At 32.9% G+C, this 20,714-nt stretch overlaps 1 protein-coding gene across 1 annotated transcript in view; it reads right to left on the reverse strand.

Moving 5' to 3' along the window:
- Window positions 1-20,714, reverse strand: part of Men (NADP-dependent malic enzyme) — a 28,204-nt gene that overhangs the window by 6,244 nt on the left and 1,246 nt on the right. Inside the window, exon 2 of the mRNA XM_077440761.1 lies at window positions 12,189-12,393. Coding sequence (XP_077296887.1) covers window positions 12,189-12,393 — 205 coding nt within the window. The remainder of the gene's footprint in view (window positions 1-12,188; window positions 12,394-20,714) is intronic.

A 20,714-nucleotide genomic window follows, 5' to 3' on the forward strand; every position in this document is an offset into this window, starting at 1 on the left:
CACCCTTTTCAGCAACGACATTTGCACTGAACGAACAAAGCGAACTAACTGCTGAAAGACTCCGTAGACACTGGTAGTTTCTGGCACACGCCTATTTATCAGTAACCATGGTTTCTCATGAAACTTTTATGGCATGTTGTATACGTATAGGTACATTGCAAAGTATACATGCAATTTGTGTCGCACCCGTGCACACAGTAGATATATCAGATACCCTAATTGCTTAAAACCACTTATAATGATGCTGACGTTTTTCAATTAGAACTTTCTAAGCTGGAAAAAAAGTACTCACGATCCCATTGCAACAACAATTGACGAAGGAAAATTGAAAGTGCATACAAGACAACCTTAACTAGCAATCGATATGCAAGTAGGTCTCAGCTTGGCGAATACGGGTCACACTGAATTAATAAATTGTTAGTGCGTTATTGGTACAATTTGGATTAAAATTTAGTCCTTGTTTGTACATATGTATTGGAGATGCTTCCTCTCTTCCCCTTTCTCGGTATACATACAAATGTATAGCTTTGACATTGATCAAACATTTTTATTTGCTTGCATTAGATGTGTTTTCGTATTGTACATATAATACTAAAATATAAGATCATATGTTGAAAACTAGCTTGCTCTAAAGCTTGTTAGCAAAATCTTACAGAATTAGCACGCTCGAGATTTCTCCCATCAATTAGTAAAAATTAGACTAAATCTTGCGCAAGATTCGAGCGTGCTTCAATATTTCTACTATTACGTTTTACAAAATTTCACTACATAAAACATTTGAGTCAGACATATTGCAATGCTATAAAATCTTTCAGGTCAACTTATTATACGCACAACATGTGAATAGTTTTATCCACATTGTAACTAATTATTGGTATCTACGTATGGATTTGTAGATCACGACCTTTATGTTACGTTTTTATTTGATCGTTTGACCCACGTACACACCCTTGAGTAATTAACCTAAGCGTATACGTAACCACTTATCGTCAAGTCAGAATAAAAACGCGTACGACTATACATATAAATACATTCTAACTTGTCATTAAAATTGATCAATAAATATTCCCAATTGGACTAAATTAAGTCTGAAACTTGAGGAGATCATATGAATGTACTAATTTGATGTTTTCGTCGCCTGTTGCTCGGGGCATCAACCTCATCAACCAGATTTCTGTTGACTTGGATTTGTTCAATCTAAATAATGCTGATCTGGTTGAGGAATTGTTTAATTTGAGATGGTAAACGTGTTCTAACATTTAATTGTTCATATTTCATTTTATTTTTTTATTTTTCTATTATGTTTGTTCTTTGATTTACATTATCTTCATGCTTTATTTTTGTCTACATCTTATTACATTTTGATATTTAAGTAATGTCACTATAGCTTAACTGTAATAAATAAATAAATAAATATAATTCTAATGATGTGTGAGGCAACGAAGACACACAGCGGCGTAGGCAGTCCGTCTAAAGTAATATGGTGCCAGAGCCGTAGCAATGTTTTTGTAGCCCTTGGCAAATATCTAATTTGTCAGCCCTTAAATTTGTAATGTATTAAATGAAAAGAAATAAAACTTTTAATTATTATTAATAATAAATACTACATTTATTATTATATAACCCATATTGCCAATGTCACAAATGTTTTGCGAAAATAAAAAAAATATACATATTAGATAGTATAAAGGTGTACATATTTTCTTTTTAATTTATTTATTAATTGTATAATGTAAGGAATAAAAGGCTTCGCAGGCGAAAAAGTGATAAACGTATAACGAAAGCCTCAAATTGATGATGAATTTCCATGAAAGATTTTAAAATGAAACTAAAATATTTTTCCTTATTCTATTAGAATATTATATGTACTTTACAGTTCCAAACGATTAGTCATCCATATTATGTTATCAAAATTTATATTATTCGCTAATTCATATTCTATTGTTAATATTCTTAAATTTTATGTCCGATCTTGACCGCTGGTCGATCTTAAATAGTTTTTGATAATTTCCCCGCATCCGGCGCCCTTGGCAACCGCCCCGTTGCCAATGCGTTTCTACGGCACTGTATAGTGCCTATGTAATAAATGACATACAGTGAAATTTTCATCAACAGCGATGATACAGTTTCAAACGTTATTCACTATTATTTATGTATTTTTTTCGGTGAGTGCGTTTTATCGTGCACTTATAAATTACGTATGCAGATTCACGATAATTCACAATAGACAAGTCCAAAGTGTGCTCGCACACGTACAAGCCAAATGTATTTCTTTTAAATCAATTTTTTTCTTTAATTATTCCACACTAATACGGTCTTAAAACACGCAATTAATACATGAAATTTTATTTTATCTGATATTGCAGAGCAACATGTGTTGACCCCCATCAACACAATTAAATATTAAAAAAAAAAATAAAGTAAAAACAACTGTAGTGTGTTCTTATATAAAGAAAATGTGGCACGAAATCTCGTCATTGGAATTGAATAAATGAAGAGAAGCAATTTATTTTCCATACGTTTTAGTAAAAAAAAAAAAACACAAAGAAAGAATATGCGCGTATGTATACATGTCTATTCATATTATTTGGTACATTCTATATGCGCATGTGTCTATATAGAATGTACCAAATAATACTTTTCGTACTTGCTGGTTACGTGCAGTTGCCAATCTGTGCTGTACTAACATGAATAGTCCTTAATATAATATGTACATACAAGTAGCTTCATTCAAATCAAATTAAGCCTCCTTCCCCCCTTTAATTAATTTAATTTTAATTTTAATTTGGTTAGTTTCATTTTTTATTGGTTCTCAAAAGTCAACCAAGTATGTATATTTTAATTTTTAATACTAAATTTAAAATCCTGGGACTCGTTTTCAAAATAAAACTGATAAACATACAAGAATTGTTTATTTAAAAACCATTCCAGAAAAATTCACGGTACTTGTTTAGTAGCGCGGCTTAGAGCCGGGCCGCACCGTGCAACTTTGTCGGCCGACTAGTTGCGCGACACGAAAAAATGTATGGAAATGTGTGCGACAAACAAGTTGACAGGTGTGGCATGTCCCATCTACCTGCATGCATTGGTCTGGTCGCCCTCAACCAAGTCACTCGCAAGTCGCACGGTGCGGTACTGCCGTTACGCTTCACGCTTAAAAACCAATTATTACAATTTTGCGACACTATTTCAACAGATGTATAAAAGTTAGTAATCGCACGCGTTTCTAAGGGCCGGGCCGCACCGTTCAACTTTGTCGGCCGACTTGTTGCGCGACACGAAAAAATGTATGGAAATGTGTGCGACAAACAAGTTGACGAGTGTGGCATGTTCCATCTACCTGCATGCATTGGTCTGGTCGCCCTCAACCAAGTGGTTCACGAGTTGAGCGGTGCGGCCCGGCCCTAAAGTTATACCTCTCGATACGTTCGTACGAATTTTACTTATTTAATAATAATGGCATCCACGAATCTAGAAAAAACCCAACAGGTGTGGTTTCCACTTATTTAGTCTTACATGGTCTCCACTTATTTGCCCAAAATGGGCAAATAAGTGGAGACGAGAAATGAAGTAATGAAGGAATGAGGAATGAAGTAAAAAGCCAGCAGCATGGCTCGGTGGTCGCGTTAATGCCAAGCCTCGGGAGGTCGCCGGGTTCGATCCCGTGAACTGACCTCGATTGAAAAGATTTTTTTGTATTTAATTTAATCTGTAGTGTTGCTGGTCAGATTTTGGATATTTGTGACTCCAAGTCAATCGTTTCCTATCAGAATTTGCCAATTAATCTGATAACGTTGTTGAAACGGGTCTTCATCAAATTGGCGAAAACCATTCTACCCACTATGTCACCACTATTGACCACTGATTTCAAAATTTATACATGTACAAGTTTAATACCATATACATAAGTCACTCAGAGGCAAAACCCGTAATTAATCACGGGGAAATATAAATTAAATATAAAAATCAGCAGCATGGCTCGGTGGTTGGGCTTTTGCCTAGCATCGAGAGGTCGCCGGGTTCAATCCCGTGAGTTGTCCTCGATTGAAAGGAATTTATTCTGAGTATATCATCTGTAGTGCTGCTAGTCAGACTTGTATATTTGTGACTCCAGGTCAATCGTTTCCTATCAGAGTTTGCCAATTTATCTGATTTCATTGTTGAAACGGTCCCTTCATTGAATTGGCTTAAAACCACCCCACCTACTATGTCACCACCGTTTGAGTATGTAGAATAAAATTTTATGTACATGTTTAAATTCATAGATGTCTCGTTAATTTCGAGTTATTCGTAATTCAGCGAATTGTGTAATAAAAAATACTGCATTGTCTGTAATTGTCCAGGAAGGTGCATTGGGGTTTACCTGTTAGGCCTTCCTGGTATATATGTATATAAAATATGTATATTTAATTAATAAAATTAAAAAAAGCGAAACGTAAGAGAGGGGAAGGGGGTATTTGCCCTCCCCTTCAGATTTAGTCAGATCAGAAACACGCATGTCATTTGATGAAGTACTATGAATCTTAATCAAAACGATTATACACTATTTAAAGGCTTAGGCTAACAGAAACTGCAACAAGTTCAGAATGTCGATCAAAAGGTTCTTCAAAAAAAAAAAATGTTTTATAAAAAAACAACCACAGATTGGCTAAATTTCGCCCCCACCCCCCCCCCTAGAAAACTGAAATTGCGTCTCTAAGCGTAGTATGTAATTGGTTTTTGAGGGCGAAGCGTAGAGCCGCACTACTAAACAAGTACCAAATTTGCAATACAATCCCGCATCAAAACCGACCAGTCATTCTCGTCATTTGGGGCTTCAACAGGACGGACAGACCAACAATTTTTCGACCAAATTGATACACAATAGCATTTAGTGCCCTTTATTAAACACCCAGTGACGTTAAATCATCCAAGTAGTACTAGTTCGATAAAAATATGCAGCGGTAATATTCTTATATGTATGTAATTACAGCAACAAACTTCGAAAGAAATAGAGATATGTATGTATATAAAACATATACATACATGAACGTGACCGCAGAAATGGTTGTCCGGAAGCGCGCACGATAAGGGTTATCACCCGTTAGCCGTGTGTGAATTGATTGACACAAGGTCAGTGTGCTTCGGTGTCATGATCAGCTGTTCACCAAGTATACATACATATATGCATGTTAATGTTTTTAATGATGCATCGACGCTGTGACGTCACACGTCGTTAAAAATACCCCCTTGAGAATTTTGATGGCTCCTCACCCTTTCCTATGTCCAGTGCCAATATTGGTCGCAATCGTTCAAGTTCGTTCGAATGACGCAACTGTGAACTTTTCTTCGCGTATTTTTTACATTACGTACATAGATTTGCATAGATTTAGATTGACAGTGATTGTTGCTTAACTGTGTAATTGAACATGGTCATGTTTTGGAGCGTGGACTGTTCGTGATCAAGATCCTTTCGTTTTAGTCGAAGACTTTTTTATGGTATTTTGAAAATTTTGGGTTTGTCTTTTGAGGCGAAGCTTTGAGATAGCCGTGAACTTGTGAGTTTTAACTTGCATACACATATCATCATCTACAGCCGTTCACAATCCACTGCTGGATGAAGGCCTCTCCAACACGCTTCCACTCGTCTCAGTTTTGCACAACTCTCATCCATCTCACCCCCACACATTTTCCGAATTTCGTCCACCCATCTACTCTGCGGTCTTCATTTTACCCTTCTGCATTCTCTTGGGTACCATTCTAGCACTTATTTTGTCCACCTTTCGTCCATTCTTCTAGCCACGTGGCCCGCCCATTGCCATTTCAATCTCTTTACTAAAGCCCGGACCCAGAAGGTGCCGCGTATTGTTCAAATATTGTAAATGCATTGTTAAAGGTTTGCCGAACCTTTTTTACAAAGGATTTACAACAATGGAACAATGAGCGTCCCCTTGGCTTTCCTACCTCTACTCTTTACCATAATGTCCACTACCCTTGTCATAATTCTCACCCACGTGTTCCGCTTCGCGTCTTGCCTCATTATGCCGAGCATACAGCGTTCCATACTTCTTTGAGTGAATTGGATTTTGTCTAGCATCTTTACGTTCAATGTACAAGTTTCACATCCATACGTCATCACTGGCAAAACGCATTAATCGATTATGTTTTTCTTCCGACAGTGTCATTTTTTTAACTTTTTTTATTTAAAAACAACATTCATTCGTCCAAATGCACTCCATCCTAATTTTATCCGTCTCTTTATCTCTTCAGAATATGTACATATATATACAAATAACAGAAACAGCAAGCATTGTATTAAGATAAAAAATAAAGCTCAGATAAAATTTCAAGTTCTACCATTATGTATTGAGAATCGATAGCTGTGACGTTTCAGAAATGAGAGATGTTTAATTCTGTTGGGTTGCATTTTTCTAGACTTAAGGCACAGATACACCTAATCGAACGGCACGGTATGCCTAGGTAGGTTCCAGCTGTGAATGGGCGTATATTTTTTAATTGTTAATTTGTACGACCTTATTATTTCGAAAAGATTCCCATACATTTATTCAAATGTATAAAAGGATAAAATAGCACCAAAAACTCTCCGAATTACGTCTGGCGTTTTTTACATGTGCAAAATTAATAAAAAACCTTTAAAAAAATGTCGCGTACCACTCTTTGTCTGCGCCACAATAGTATTATACACATAGATAAGTTCGCGGCACTTGTTTTTTTAGTTACCAAAATGTTTTTTTACATGCAAAAAAACACTGGACGCAATTCGGTACGCCAAATCTGCATATCTGTCCCTTCGTAGGCTTCGTGATATTTTATTCTTGTAGAAATCGACAATCGTAATTCCCATATTTGAAGGATAGTTGGAAAACATATCGAAGTAATAAGTTCGTGCGAATTAATAATGGCATGAAGGTACGCCTCTCGCCACTGGAGTCATCTTATGCGTCCCGTGCCACACTGTTGAGTGTATTATTACCAAATATCGGCGTTGGGACGATGCTTTTTGCACAAAAAAAGCTTCACTATTATCAATTGCTATTGTCAACCATGCTTTTTTAATGTCTTGCTTTGTTAACTAATGGAGAGGTCTATTGTTATTCAAAAAGCACCAAGCAAACGCCTAAGTCTAGTTATTACCATTAGGCTACCTACTAGAGGAAGAATCGACTCAATTTAAATTCGGTAAAAATTATCTTTAGTTCTAATTAGTAAAGTAATTTTATTGTTTACTAGTGGTGCTACCCGGCTTCGCTCGGTAAATAGAAATGAAATTAAAATCCTGGAAAAAATGTTCATTTGTTTTTTTATTAAATTTATTTGAATCGAAAAAAAAATTGAATGAACGACCGATTACAAACGTCTTTGAACAATCCAGCCAATCAGAAACGACTTTGACGACAGCCAATCAGAAACGACTTTGACGACAGCCAATCAGAAACGAATTAGAGACGCCGTTTCGGTTTTATATATAATATTATTTTATGGCTTATTTTAGAATGCAAGCTCATTTCATGTAAATAATATTGTATTTAATAACTGGGTTGATTTTAAAATATCGCCCCTCCCCTATCCGATGGAGTCTACGTACGTGACCCGTGCCACACTTTTGAATGTAAAAATAGACTTTTTCTAAACTAATAGCCTCTTTAGACTAATTTTACCATACATATAACAACTTTGGAAATTCAAATCAAGAGTGCAGGTTAAATAGATGAGATTTCTAAAGAGAAAGGTTTATGTGTGAGAAGAAAACATTGAAATATAAAAATATTTCGGGTTAGAATCGTTTAAGTTGACTAGGGAAAATTCTGCGGATGAATACAAGACAAAGAAAAGATTTGAAGAAAAGCCTTGATAGGAAGATTGCCCAATCGTGAATCTCAAGTTATGTATTTTAAAATTTATCCCAGAGACGAAAACTTGTCTATATGAATTCTGATATACATACATACATATACTCTAAAAAGTTTCACTATAATAATAAACCGTTCGATACGGTAGTGATTAGGCACGAGTAGTTTATTTTATACATGTCACAATATTATATTTCAATATAATATTGTGAGCTTGTAATAAATTCACGCTTAATTTGGAACAAATTGAAAATTAGCATTGCAATACACATATTATATGTATGTAGTAAAATCTGGAATAACATCGCTAACTGTTCAACCAGTTATCAAGTGACGATCATGATATTACACCACGATTTAATTGCAACAATCACGATCGATACTGATACATGATTAGAGATAAAAGAAAATTTTAAAAATATCGTAATATATAGGTATCGTCTATTGACATATCGCATTTGATTTTATCGATATTTTTTGAGGAAAATCAATAACATCTCTCTCACTTCACAGTTTTCCTCAAACGAGTGCAAATATGGAAACGAGACTTTGACACCGTACAGATATACATACATATGTACATATATACTTTTCCGGAAAACGTTTGACCTTTCAAAGATACTATTTGTCGGAAAAAGTATGACCCATCTGTCTTGTGAAGACGCAACAATGACACCAACTATTCTCGTATTGATGTTGAAAAAAAAAAACCAAAATAGACATCAAACGAACTCTTTATCTGCATTCAACACGTAAGTATACATCATATATCATAGAAGATAATGAAAGATAAAGGTGCAATAACAAAATTAAAAATAATAAACGATTAAGATGTGAGATAAGATATATAATATTTACGTTTAACCGATTGATTTTTGTCAAATAAAGCGCAATCCATACTAAATCGAAAGATCAATAATATATTAAGTACTTCAAATTTTTTTCAATTGATAAATTGTATGTTTCCGAAATCATTGAGTAATTGAACATGACACAATCTCACATTTGCTATTTTGGGCCAATTAATCAAGCACTATTACAAAAATTTACATTGTAGAACATGGCATTGAACGAGACCTTCACAATGACTTCAATACGTATACATATGTACATATGAATAGGAACGATAATACGGTTTTGGGAAAGCATGAGTGTCAACTCTAAATCGAATACATAATTGACAATTCGACAAATCCAAACTGGCATAGCATTGACGTATATTTGAATAATATATCAATTCCAATTTCAAAAAACACTCAATTTACATAAATATATGAAGTGTTAATGAAAAGATTAAAAAATATGTAAATTATGACATATAATAGCAAACAAATTATAAATCATGAATTAAACAGCTGTCAAGTTTGATTATTATAATTCGGTTTAGAAACAACGACAAGACTAATTTGACCTACAAAGCGGCGATAGAGTGAGTAGATATGATGAATATTTAAACCGTCCTTGGGATAGGAAAGGTAGCTTTCGCCGTGTGACTTTTGCAGAATGACTAGTATCGAAATTGTTACATATAAATGCGCAGTTCAGAACTAGACCCGACTAAAAATAAAACCGAGCCGCCACTGCATTATTGCACATGCAATTATTGTGCAATCGGTGCATGTCTAGCCGCATGACACGTGGAGGAACTATTGAATTTCAAAATTGACAGTTGTATTGCACTAAGAAGACAACCTAATTATCTGTCATTATTATGCGAAAGTAGTACGTAAAAAAGGCAAATGATGATATCGTTTACAATGTGTTCATTTTTTATCTAGTGTGGGAATTTGGACATGGTAACACAGGTAAATTGTTCAGTCGCGGTTTTTCTGTTTTAGTTTTTTTTTTTGCAGTCGAAAGGTCGTTTTAGATTCGGGTGAAATTTAATGTTAAATTTGCCACAAGTATTTTTAGATTCTTATTACATTCTGTGACAATTCACATAAAATATTAAACATTAAAAATATTTTGTACGAGGCAAATTTAAAATATAAATAATATAATAATTATGTCGAAAGATTTTCCTTTTAAGCCTCTAAATAATAGATAAGGAGAGGTATACATATAAGTATATGTACATACATAAATTATACTTTATTACAAACCTAGATTATTATCGTTCATTATTCACACGTCGTTAAAATATAATAATTTAACGATTTATTAAATTTCAATGTGAAATCACCCAACTTATTCAATAAGATGGATAAAAAAAAACTACTAAAGCAAACAAAAATCACGATTTTCACGAACTTCAATTGGCTGACGGCAGTGAATTTTTTATTTTAATCTTATTTTTTCACGGTTTCCCTATGGTATTGAACGTCGTTTCCAACGTTGGCTGTTTCCAAATTCTACAATTCTTATTTTTCGATGTACTTTAATATACGTATGTACATGGAAAAAATTATTAATCTGGTTTATGTAAAGTATAGTCGCTCAGGAAAAACGACTGAAGGTCTAACCGTCGACTGCACGTAACCAGCAAGTACGAAAAGCATTCTTTGGTACATTTTATATGGTAAATTTTACATAGATAAAATATGGTACATTTTACATAGATAAAATACCCGACTATAGATTCCAATATTCATTTTGAAAAGGAAATTGACAGATTTTGAGACATCGACCGAACAACAACAAGATATAAAAAATCGCGCGATTTAAAAAACATATATGTATATCTCCGAATATCGAGTCAATCAACATTTTTTATTACCAGATTCGTGTTCACTGGGCATATATCTACAAGAAAAGTCATATCTCGTCTCTGAACCAAAAAAAAAGTCGTCATTTGTCGAACAGTGTAATTAATCATTTTTCCAACTTCAATGCCAATTACTTCGACTATTCAACAATTACTACAATGCAGCTATATACGAAATGAAGTTCACAATATAAAGCCTTGATATTGGCAATCGTTTAAATTTAAAACTGAAAAAAAAAAACTATTTTTATTCGAAGAAAAAACAATGCAATGTAATATGTATAGAAATACATATAAACTAGGGGTTCAAAATTCGAATATTCGAATACTTTTTATACGAATTTATTTTTATTTTCAATCTAAAGCACATTTAGTTATATTTGAAGTACCGGTACGTATTCTAAAATAATATTAATCATTTTTAATATTTCAATAATAATAAAATAATATTAAATTCTAAAACTTCATCTAAATAATTTAAAGATATTCAATATTTCAATATATGTATGTACATATTCGGATATTTGGAATCCCTAATACAAACACGTTTCCAATAAGAAAAGAAAATTATCTTATATTTTATTGGAAAATTTTCTTTCTAACGAAACAAATATAGAGCAACAAATCAAAACAACCAATTAATCCACGTTTCCAATTAGAAAAGAAAATTATCTTATATTTTATTGGAAAATTATCTTATATTTAATTTGAAAATTATCTTATATTTTATTGCAAAATTTTCTTCAATTTTCTTTCCAACGAAAAATATATAGAGCAACAAATCAAAACAACCAATTAATCCACGTTTCCAATAAGAAAAGAAAATCATCTTATATCTTATTGGAAAATTTTCTTCAATTTTCTTTCTAACGAAACAAATATAGAGCAACAAATCAAAACAACCAATTAATCCACGTTTCCAATAAGAAAAGAAAATCATCTTATATCTTATTGGAAAATTTTATTAAAATTTCTTTCTAACTACACAAATATAGAGCAACAAATCAAAATAAACCAATTAATCCGCGTTTCCAATAAGAAAAGAAATTTATCTCATATCTTATTGGAAAAATTTCTTCAAAACGAAACAAATATAGAGCAAAAAATCAAAACAACCAATCAAAATTGTATTGTAGGTATGTATGTAGAAGATGAAAATGAAACCCCTCAAGTGCAAAGGCGATAGATAGGCGTTAACAAGAATCTGAAATGATTCTGACCGCTGATTAAATTGCACAACATCATCGTAAACAGCACTCAAAAATACCCAAGAGACAAAAAACATATAGATAAGCTGACATTTTGAACGACACACACAATAGTATCTATGTATTTCGCGCCGCAATCAAACTTTCAAAGTAACCGAAAGAAAATCCGCGTAAACGAAAACAAATCGTAACCGCTCGAAAATTTGAAATTCTAAAAGGCGCGACTCATTTGTTTTCAGCGAGCGAGCCGGGAAAATCAGTGACGAGTGCGCGATTTATCGAGCGGTGAAAAAGAGCCCCCGTAGGTAATGTGGAGTGAGGTAATCGCGCGATTGCGTCATGAGCGTGTTTTACAGCGTTCTGTCGTTGGGGATGGAGATGGGGAGTGGGAGTGGGAGTGGGAGTGGGAGGGAATGGGCAAACCTTGTTGAGCGAAGGGTCCTTGAGGTGGTCGAGGCCCGTCTTGGTGGTGGCACCACTGACGCCATCTCCCGCGCCCCACGCTCCTAGTCGGTCTCTCTGCATGGTGGCCGAGGCGACACTAGCCGCGCCCTCGCCGTCTCCGCTCCTTATGTACTGCGGCCCCGCTCCTCCCGCCGCGCACTTCGCACCCCCTGCACAGCCTCCCCTGTAACAGACCAGCGTACCAACGTTACGGTTCATTGCGAATACGCCTTCCCCTTTTACACGGGGCTTTTTTTTCTTTTCGGTTTCAGGTTGAGTCGTGTCGACTTTCTGAAATTTGACGCATTGGAACTAGAGATCCCAATCTAATATTCGAATTATTCGTCTGATTTTTCAGCCATTCATATTTGATGAAATATTCGTGTATATATTTTTTTATAAAATAAATACACAAAATCAGTATGAAAAGAGTGATGACGAAGAAGCCGACGATTACGAAGGAAATGAAATGTGTAATGGGGATAATTTTGATGAAAATGAAGATAGTGAATTGTCTACATGTGAAGAAATGGATTTTTATTCATTATGTACAGAAATGTTTGAAAGAAATCACTTTTCGATCGATAATAATCTCTAAGAAATTTTAGGAAAATAATACGAATTTTTTAAGAAGTCACCGGCGAAATATACATTTTTAGAAGAAACCATAATGAAAAAAGAAAAAAAAAATGAAATTATTAATGGATGTAAAAACGAGGTGGAATTCAATGGCAACAATAATATATGATAAGACGATTTATTTAAGTTTTCGAAAGTGTAAGCATAGCACTAAAAGAACATAATTTCAATGCTGTTTCTAAGAATGAAATTGATATTTTGAAATTTTTAATTGATGTTCTTACTCAGGTTGAAACCGCAATCAAAGAATTAAGCCAAAATAGTGCATATTTAATAACAGCAGGAGTTTATAAATGTTTATCTTATATTTTTTGTGTGTATTTCATATGTTTTTTTTTAATTTTCTTAAAATTATGTTTTATTTACTGTAATATATTACATATATAAATAAAATGTAATTTATGCTCAGTACATATGTAATTACCTTTTTTTTAAAATTTTCGAATATATTCGATTATTCGAGTAGCTCTCGAATAGTTGAAGTCGACGAATATTGGGATACCCAATTGAAACTGACTGTGTACTATAAATACTGTTTTTAGATGGTCATACATATTATTTATTTATTATTATCAAATAGCAAATTGCTAATGAATTATTTACAATTAACAATTTTAAAATTAAACTAACAACTATAATATAACGTAGTTATTAACAAAATTAACAAAACTATAACCAGTAACCTTAAATAATATAATATAATTCCAAACATAGCATTTTATTAAAGTTACATATATATTTACGTCATCTTCCACAGAGGTATCCATTAACATGCCTCAAGAAAGCACCAATGTTACTAGCACCTCTAATGCTCTCAGGAAGGGAATTGTATATTTGAACACCCCTGTGGAAAACACCTCCTGCAGTTTTTGCTTTCTAGTTTTATACTTATGTATATCTCTATTCTTAACTATATGATTATTAAAATATTTGGGTAATAGATTCTTATCTAGCTTATATACAAATTTTAAAGTGCTTAATTTAAGACTATTTATAATATCCAACCATTTCAATTCATTTAACATACTTCTAATATTCTTACGTTACCTCACATTCAAAATTGCACGCATTGCTCTATTCTGCACTTTCTGTAGTTTATCGATACACAATCCATATTAGCATAAGGATGAAAAATTAGCATAAATAGTACATATGTATGTCGATCAATGGTGCTATTTCCTTGATCGAAGGTAGTGACACCGCATCAGGGTCCAAAGCCCTGGGGGTAAAAATAGTGCACAACTGTAATGGAGTCAATTTTTTTTACGTCAAATAAAGTCAATTGCATCATTTCATATGCGATTCATGAGTAAGGATAGGCGGTCGGTTTCTATTTGGACAAAAAATTGGGTTCATCATTGTCAATTTCTATTGTGAACTTTTTTTTTACTAACCTCTTCTTAGCTCGAAAACGATTTTGTCGTGTGACGAAGTTTTTTGCTCTCTAGCTTTTTAGGACAATAGAAATTGACAATAGTCTTTCCTGAAAAATAGAAACCGAGCGCCTATCCTTATTCATGAGCGTTAGAATTGCGTAGTTCTAGGACTGTTGAAAATCAACGGGCGCATAATTTGAACATTGAGGATAGTATAAGAAAATTCACAGATCCATTTCTTTGTATTGGTTACTTTTGCTTAATGAGTGCTTACTACACTTTATATTACACTGTTTTGTGAAAAATAACGCTTCTCTATTAGTAGCATTTTCCTAATGGTGAAATAAAAGGAAATCCACTAGCAAATACAATAATTTTCTTATTTTTTAATAATTAATGAGATAAAATTAAAATTAAATTTTTTTTATTGTGAAAATGTGAGGAGACCCACATTTTTGGGCTGTTGATGATACGCCAATGATGTCGATAAAAGTAAAATAATATGTAACATGCATACATTGCATGCCTGATAGCATTACAAAAGATAATAAAACAGTAAAAGTAGCTAATTTATGTAATATTTCTATTATTAACATATCCGTAAGTAAGGAAGAGGAAATAAAAAAAATGTCGTGCCAATTATATGTACATATATGTATATTTAAAAGTTTCAGCTCAATCAATTTAAATAAACAAATTCAAAGAATAATCTAATAGTGAATTAAAAATGAAATATGAGAAAGTATAAAAGCCTGTCATATTAAGTTTATACGAGATGAGAGGGAAAAAATAGCCTTTACCATTGATTAATTGATTTGGTTAATTGAAAAAAGTTGGTAGAAAGTCGAGAATGGATAGCTAACTGCCATCGCTTCGATCTGACACAAAATTTAGATCTAAATTTTAATGAGTTCGTTAATGTTACATTACATCAATGTTACATTAACGAAGAGTAGAAATAGTTCAAAATCAGATCATAATTTTTGACGGGCGGGAATTACTGAACTAATAATAAAAAGAGGAGACCTTTAAGGGGAGGATTCGGTGGACTTAAAAATTAAAAAAAATAACACAACCATAAATATTTCAAGGACTGACACTTGGTTTCAGTTTGATAGGATTATCGAATTAACACAGATACAAAAATCTCATGATCGAATTTTCTTTATTGCGATCATTTTCAAAGTTCGATATTTTATGCCGAAATATATTTATATTACATTTACATTGTATTTGTAAACGAGATAATTATATATAGGTACATATAGTAGGTAATATGTAAGTGCAACAAAAACATTATTTTATGATATATTTTGCATTTACCCTAAAATTGTTGTAGCTTTGTAAATTTTGTTCAATGAAGAATTTTGGTCCGAGTCTGAAATTCAAATATTTTTGTAGGTATCAACAAATTTCGATAGCTTTTTGGATTATTTCCATTACACAAAACTCATCTACATAGTTGCCGTAAAACAAATGAGTATCATTTTTTCAAAATTAGGAAAATGAAATTGTTTTCCTTGAAAACTTTCGTATGTATAAATTTTATGTTATTGTAAATATGTACATATGTATACTTCACTGTTCCAGACTAAGTTATGATATAAACATAACTATTCAATTTGCAAAAAATTCAACAATGCATAATAATGATAATATGCATTAGCTGAAATCGTGATATTTTTTTACTCAGCATAATATAATACAAAACAAAATTAGTATTTAAATCATAAAAATATAAGAACACGTGAAACACTGAAAATACAAAGACAAATCAAACAATTTTATCAAATCTAATAAATTCATTTCGTCACCGCATATTATGCAAATGTGAATTTTATAATAGATATCAATCATAAAATAAAAATTTGAATGCAATTTGTCGCAATCAACGTCTCTTTCTTTGTATTTGAAAAGTTCAAAAATGTGCCGCTAATTCCTATGTGGATTATTTTTTTTTATCATCTAATGCAATATAAACCATATTATCAGAATCACTTCATTATACACTTAAAACATATCGGATTATATATGCCTAATTAAATTGTTACTAGCAAACTTGTAACACGTCATAATTAATTCTATGCAATAAAATTTATTATAATGTTCCCTATTATTACAGCGTCATAAAGTAAGGATACGCCTAATCGTATTTATTAATGCTGTATGTAAATCAATAATAATTTCCAATGATATTTGTAAAAGTCGGTCAATCGGAAGTCATAATTTCATTTGATATCAAAGGTGAAATAAGACATTATGAAATCTAATATCATTATAATTAGGATGTGATATCACCACTTACCGGCCCTAGCCCGATCGCGTCATTATTAGTTGAATTTTGGAAATTACACCATTAAATCAAAGGTTTATATTGAATTTTTAAAATATTAATATACATACATATGTACGTATATAAATACATATTTTTACATATCACAAAAATTTAATCGCATAATATAACTTGTGGTTTTATTTGTTGTTGATGTGAAGTTGTTTTGTCGTAAAGTTTATTTTCCAAAGGAAACCACAAATAAAGTTCGTCGATCTTCCTTTTCTTCCATACAATCTGCGGTCGTATCCGTCGAAAATATGATAAAAACAGAAAAACAACAAATATTTATCTTGTTATTAACTAACCCATATTCCTGTATTCCATTTTCGGTGCGCTTTTTGTTTTCCCCCAAAATTGTCTTCATGTTCGAGCCGGCTATTTTATACATCTGTATGTATATGTATGTACATATGTATGTACATATGTATGTATGTATGTACTATTGCGGAACAAATTTTCGCACTGTCTCTACATATGTTTCAACACTACTGATCTTGAAAATAATCAAGCAATGCACCAAGAAACGTGCTTCGATGCCCTATCAATATGCATACATTTGCCTTTTTGCATTTTACAGACACGTGATTTGAAGCAACAGATGTCTCGTTAACAATGATTACATTACAAATGACGGTACTTAAAAACCTATTGAATGCTAGTAAAAGAGTGAAAAATCATATTGAATCACATTTTGGATAGGCCTTTGTTATATTGTGATCCATTTTTATTCATCTGTGAATACATTTTTACAAGGTTTACATTAGTTTCACTTTGCGATTGATCTGGAGAAACCTTCTATGTAAAACTCTTCCGATCGCTTTGAAACTTTGCCATTTTGCAAGGTTTGGCCCACGATAGAGATTTTAAGAGGGCTGGATACCCGAAACGTTAATTTTTTTGCCGTTCCTTTCTTTGATATATATATTGAGTGAATGCGACAGTTGCGCCTCGACCAGATAATATCTATTTTAAATCGACAAAATCGAGGTTTCGTATTCTCCAGTTTTCTCCTCCGAAACTAGACCAATTTAAAAAAAAGTTCATCATCGGTATGAGAAAGATATTTTCTATGTTTATGTGGTCGTATTTTTTTAAAAATCAACCGTTAAATAAACACGCTGGACTCTTTTCGTGGGTGTAAAAAAGAGGCGATTTTATAGATGTTTGGCGGCTCCTAACTCATATAAAAAATAACTAATCAAAAAAATAAAACCATAGAAACATGCCTATGGTGGATATCCATAGCATATTAAAAAATAATTTCTCTAGTGCCATTATTGAGGAAGCGATAATTGTAATACGTTTGTATGGACAAGGCGCTGGTGTACAGCTCTCGTAATTGTGTCCTCTAGTGAAATATAATCGTAATACACGTTTAGAAATTCATAAAATCTCGATACGATGACAGCTCTCGTTATTTAAAATATTATTTGATGTCTTTAATGCTATTGCTATTTAACAAACGACAGTAAAAATATGCATTCATGAAAAATTCACGCAAATTTTGTATCGTAATTAGCAGTTTTTATTCCTACTTGTAAAAATCCATCCATTATAAACACATTTTAATATGGAAAAAAATTTTCTTTTGTTTTTTAAAATAAACTCCATAAAAATAATAAGAAGTTCCACTACTAAATATGAGGCCTTTCAAAGTACTATTTGCAGCGTAATAATACCTATTTCGTTTTATGATTCCGTTATAAAAATTGTTTTATTTAAACGTAGATACGTTTTTATGAACACATTGAAATTCTCGTTTCAATAATAATATATAATATGGTGAGCATAGTCACGTAATTAGTAATTATGCACGTATAAAAGTAAAGTCGAACGTCATTGACATATCGACATTGGTCTAAGTCAATTCAGCAAAATTATTCTAAAACGAATATGATTTTCACAGCTTTATCGATCGATCGATTTAACCACGAACATGCGAGATCAAGTTTAAATTGAATTCGTGGAAAAAAATAAGCATGTTTCTAATTATGCAACAAAATCACGTTACACGTATTTTAACGTAAGCGCACAAATATGTACATTGCAATGAAAAATCGTGAAGTTATTAAGATCGTAAGTGATTCTTTTTGAAAATTATCTAGGACAATGACAAATGTACGTAGCCTAGGGATATATTCGTTTTCTCGACAACCTGAACTATAAATAGAGGTCACAAATAGGTATACACATTCACGCTTGTGTGCATAAATCTTTATATTTAAAAAATTACGCCTTGCAAAGATTCTATAGAAACCCCGACCGGAGAGTATGACTGATATAATTATATAATTTATTACCAGCTAAGAAAAAACTAATTTGTTGCAATATGTATTAGTGGTGTTATTAATACACTTTAAGTGCGTTTCCTCCGTTTGAAGGGCACATGTTTACCTTAAGCTAAATACTAAATTGATCACATAGCAAATCTTTGACGGTGCACATTTATATCCATTTAGATTGCTATGTACTAAAATTCTCAATATGAACAGAAAAAAAGTTTCTCGGATAGTTTTGCATGTGCTAAAAAGCACTGTTAGGCCAAATATGTGCCGTCGCGTCCCTTCACAAAACTGGAGTAATTTCAGTGATGTTTTACCCTTGTATTTTTTTTTAATTTATACCAGTAAGGCCTAACAGGTAAACCCAATGCGCTTTCCTGGCCAAAAACATTGTACATTTGATACAAATATTATTAGTACTGTACCTATACAAAGTACATAAATACATATCAATTAATATCCACACAGACATCTAAGGTCAAATTTGTAAATTTGCGACATTTTAGACAATTAACCAGCAGCGTGGTCTAGTGGTGAATGTTGAATTATTTCGTACTTGATGTTACGAGTTCGATTCCCGCTAAGTCTCGCTGTTGGCCAGACCTTGGTTTGTCGAGGTCGATCGTTTCTTATCAGAATTTGCCAATTTTTCTGATTTTCATTGAAACGATTCCTGTAAAATTGGCGTTTCCTTCCCAATTTTCTGTTGCGAACATTTAGTTATTGTTATATCTTAGGTTTCGCCATATTGCTCACCATAGATGTCTCTGTGGTTGTTTATCAAATTTAAAATTCGTATTGTTACATGGAAGTTATTCATCGTTATTTATCGTATTAATACGATGTTTGTAATATCTGACCATAGATGTCAGATATTGTTTAGATTTACATGTATCTATGTAATAATTATGTGGACCAGGAAGGCGCATTTGGGGTTTACCTGTTAAGCCTTCCTGGTATATTTGTATATATATGTATGTATGTAATACAACGACATTCGGTAAATTCAAATTTGTAAATTTGCAGCATTTTATACAATTCAGCGAAATTCAAGATTTTGCGAGAAAATGGGTAAGGTTGCCAATTTGCCGGAACCGTTTCAATTAAAATCAAATAAATTGACAAACTCTGATAGGAAACGATCAACCTGGACTCACAAATCCAAGGTCTGGCCAGCAGAAACCAATGGGATTTGAACCTGTGACCACTCTGTTCAAAGCATTATATGCTAACCAGTAGCGGCTCGTGAAAATTCATTGTGGTGGGGCTGCAGAGATAAATCAGGCTGTAGTAGCTCGTTAACCAAACCGGTGATCAAATGAAAACAAAAATTGCATGCATATGTATTATACTGGGAGGTCTGCAGCCCGCAGCCTATGTAAACGACAAAAATAGCATGTATTTGTACTGTACTGGGGGGCTGCAGCCCATATGGACGAGCCGCCACTGATGCTAACCACTAGTCTATTCTGCTGGTTTGATATTTACATGGCTTTGACAGTGATCGATAATGTTGATTCCCATATTTGAATAAACGTAGGAGAAACTTGTCGAAATAGTAAGATCGTACCAATTAATAATGACATGAAGATACGTGTCTCACAGCTGGAGTCTACTGACGCGTCCCGTGCCGCACTTTTGAGTGTGTTCTCGTTTGAAAACTAGGTCTTTCTTAGCACCAATTTTTCATTGCCTATTGAACCGAAATTGTGAAGAGCCAGTGCTATGAAGAACTCTTGCCATTTTACACTTTTGAAATGTTACTACGTAAAATAAATCATTAATTATCTATTTTCAATTAGTACTGGTGTAGTTCGGACGTTAATACAATTGAAAATTCGCCGGATATTACAAATTAGAACTTCGTTACAGG

The sequence above is a fragment of the Arctopsyche grandis genome, chromosome 11 (assembly GCF_051622035.1).
Source record: "Arctopsyche grandis isolate Sample6627 chromosome 11, ASM5162203v2, whole genome shotgun sequence".
NCBI classification, from domain to species: Eukaryota; Metazoa; Arthropoda; class Insecta; order Trichoptera; family Hydropsychidae; genus Arctopsyche; species Arctopsyche grandis.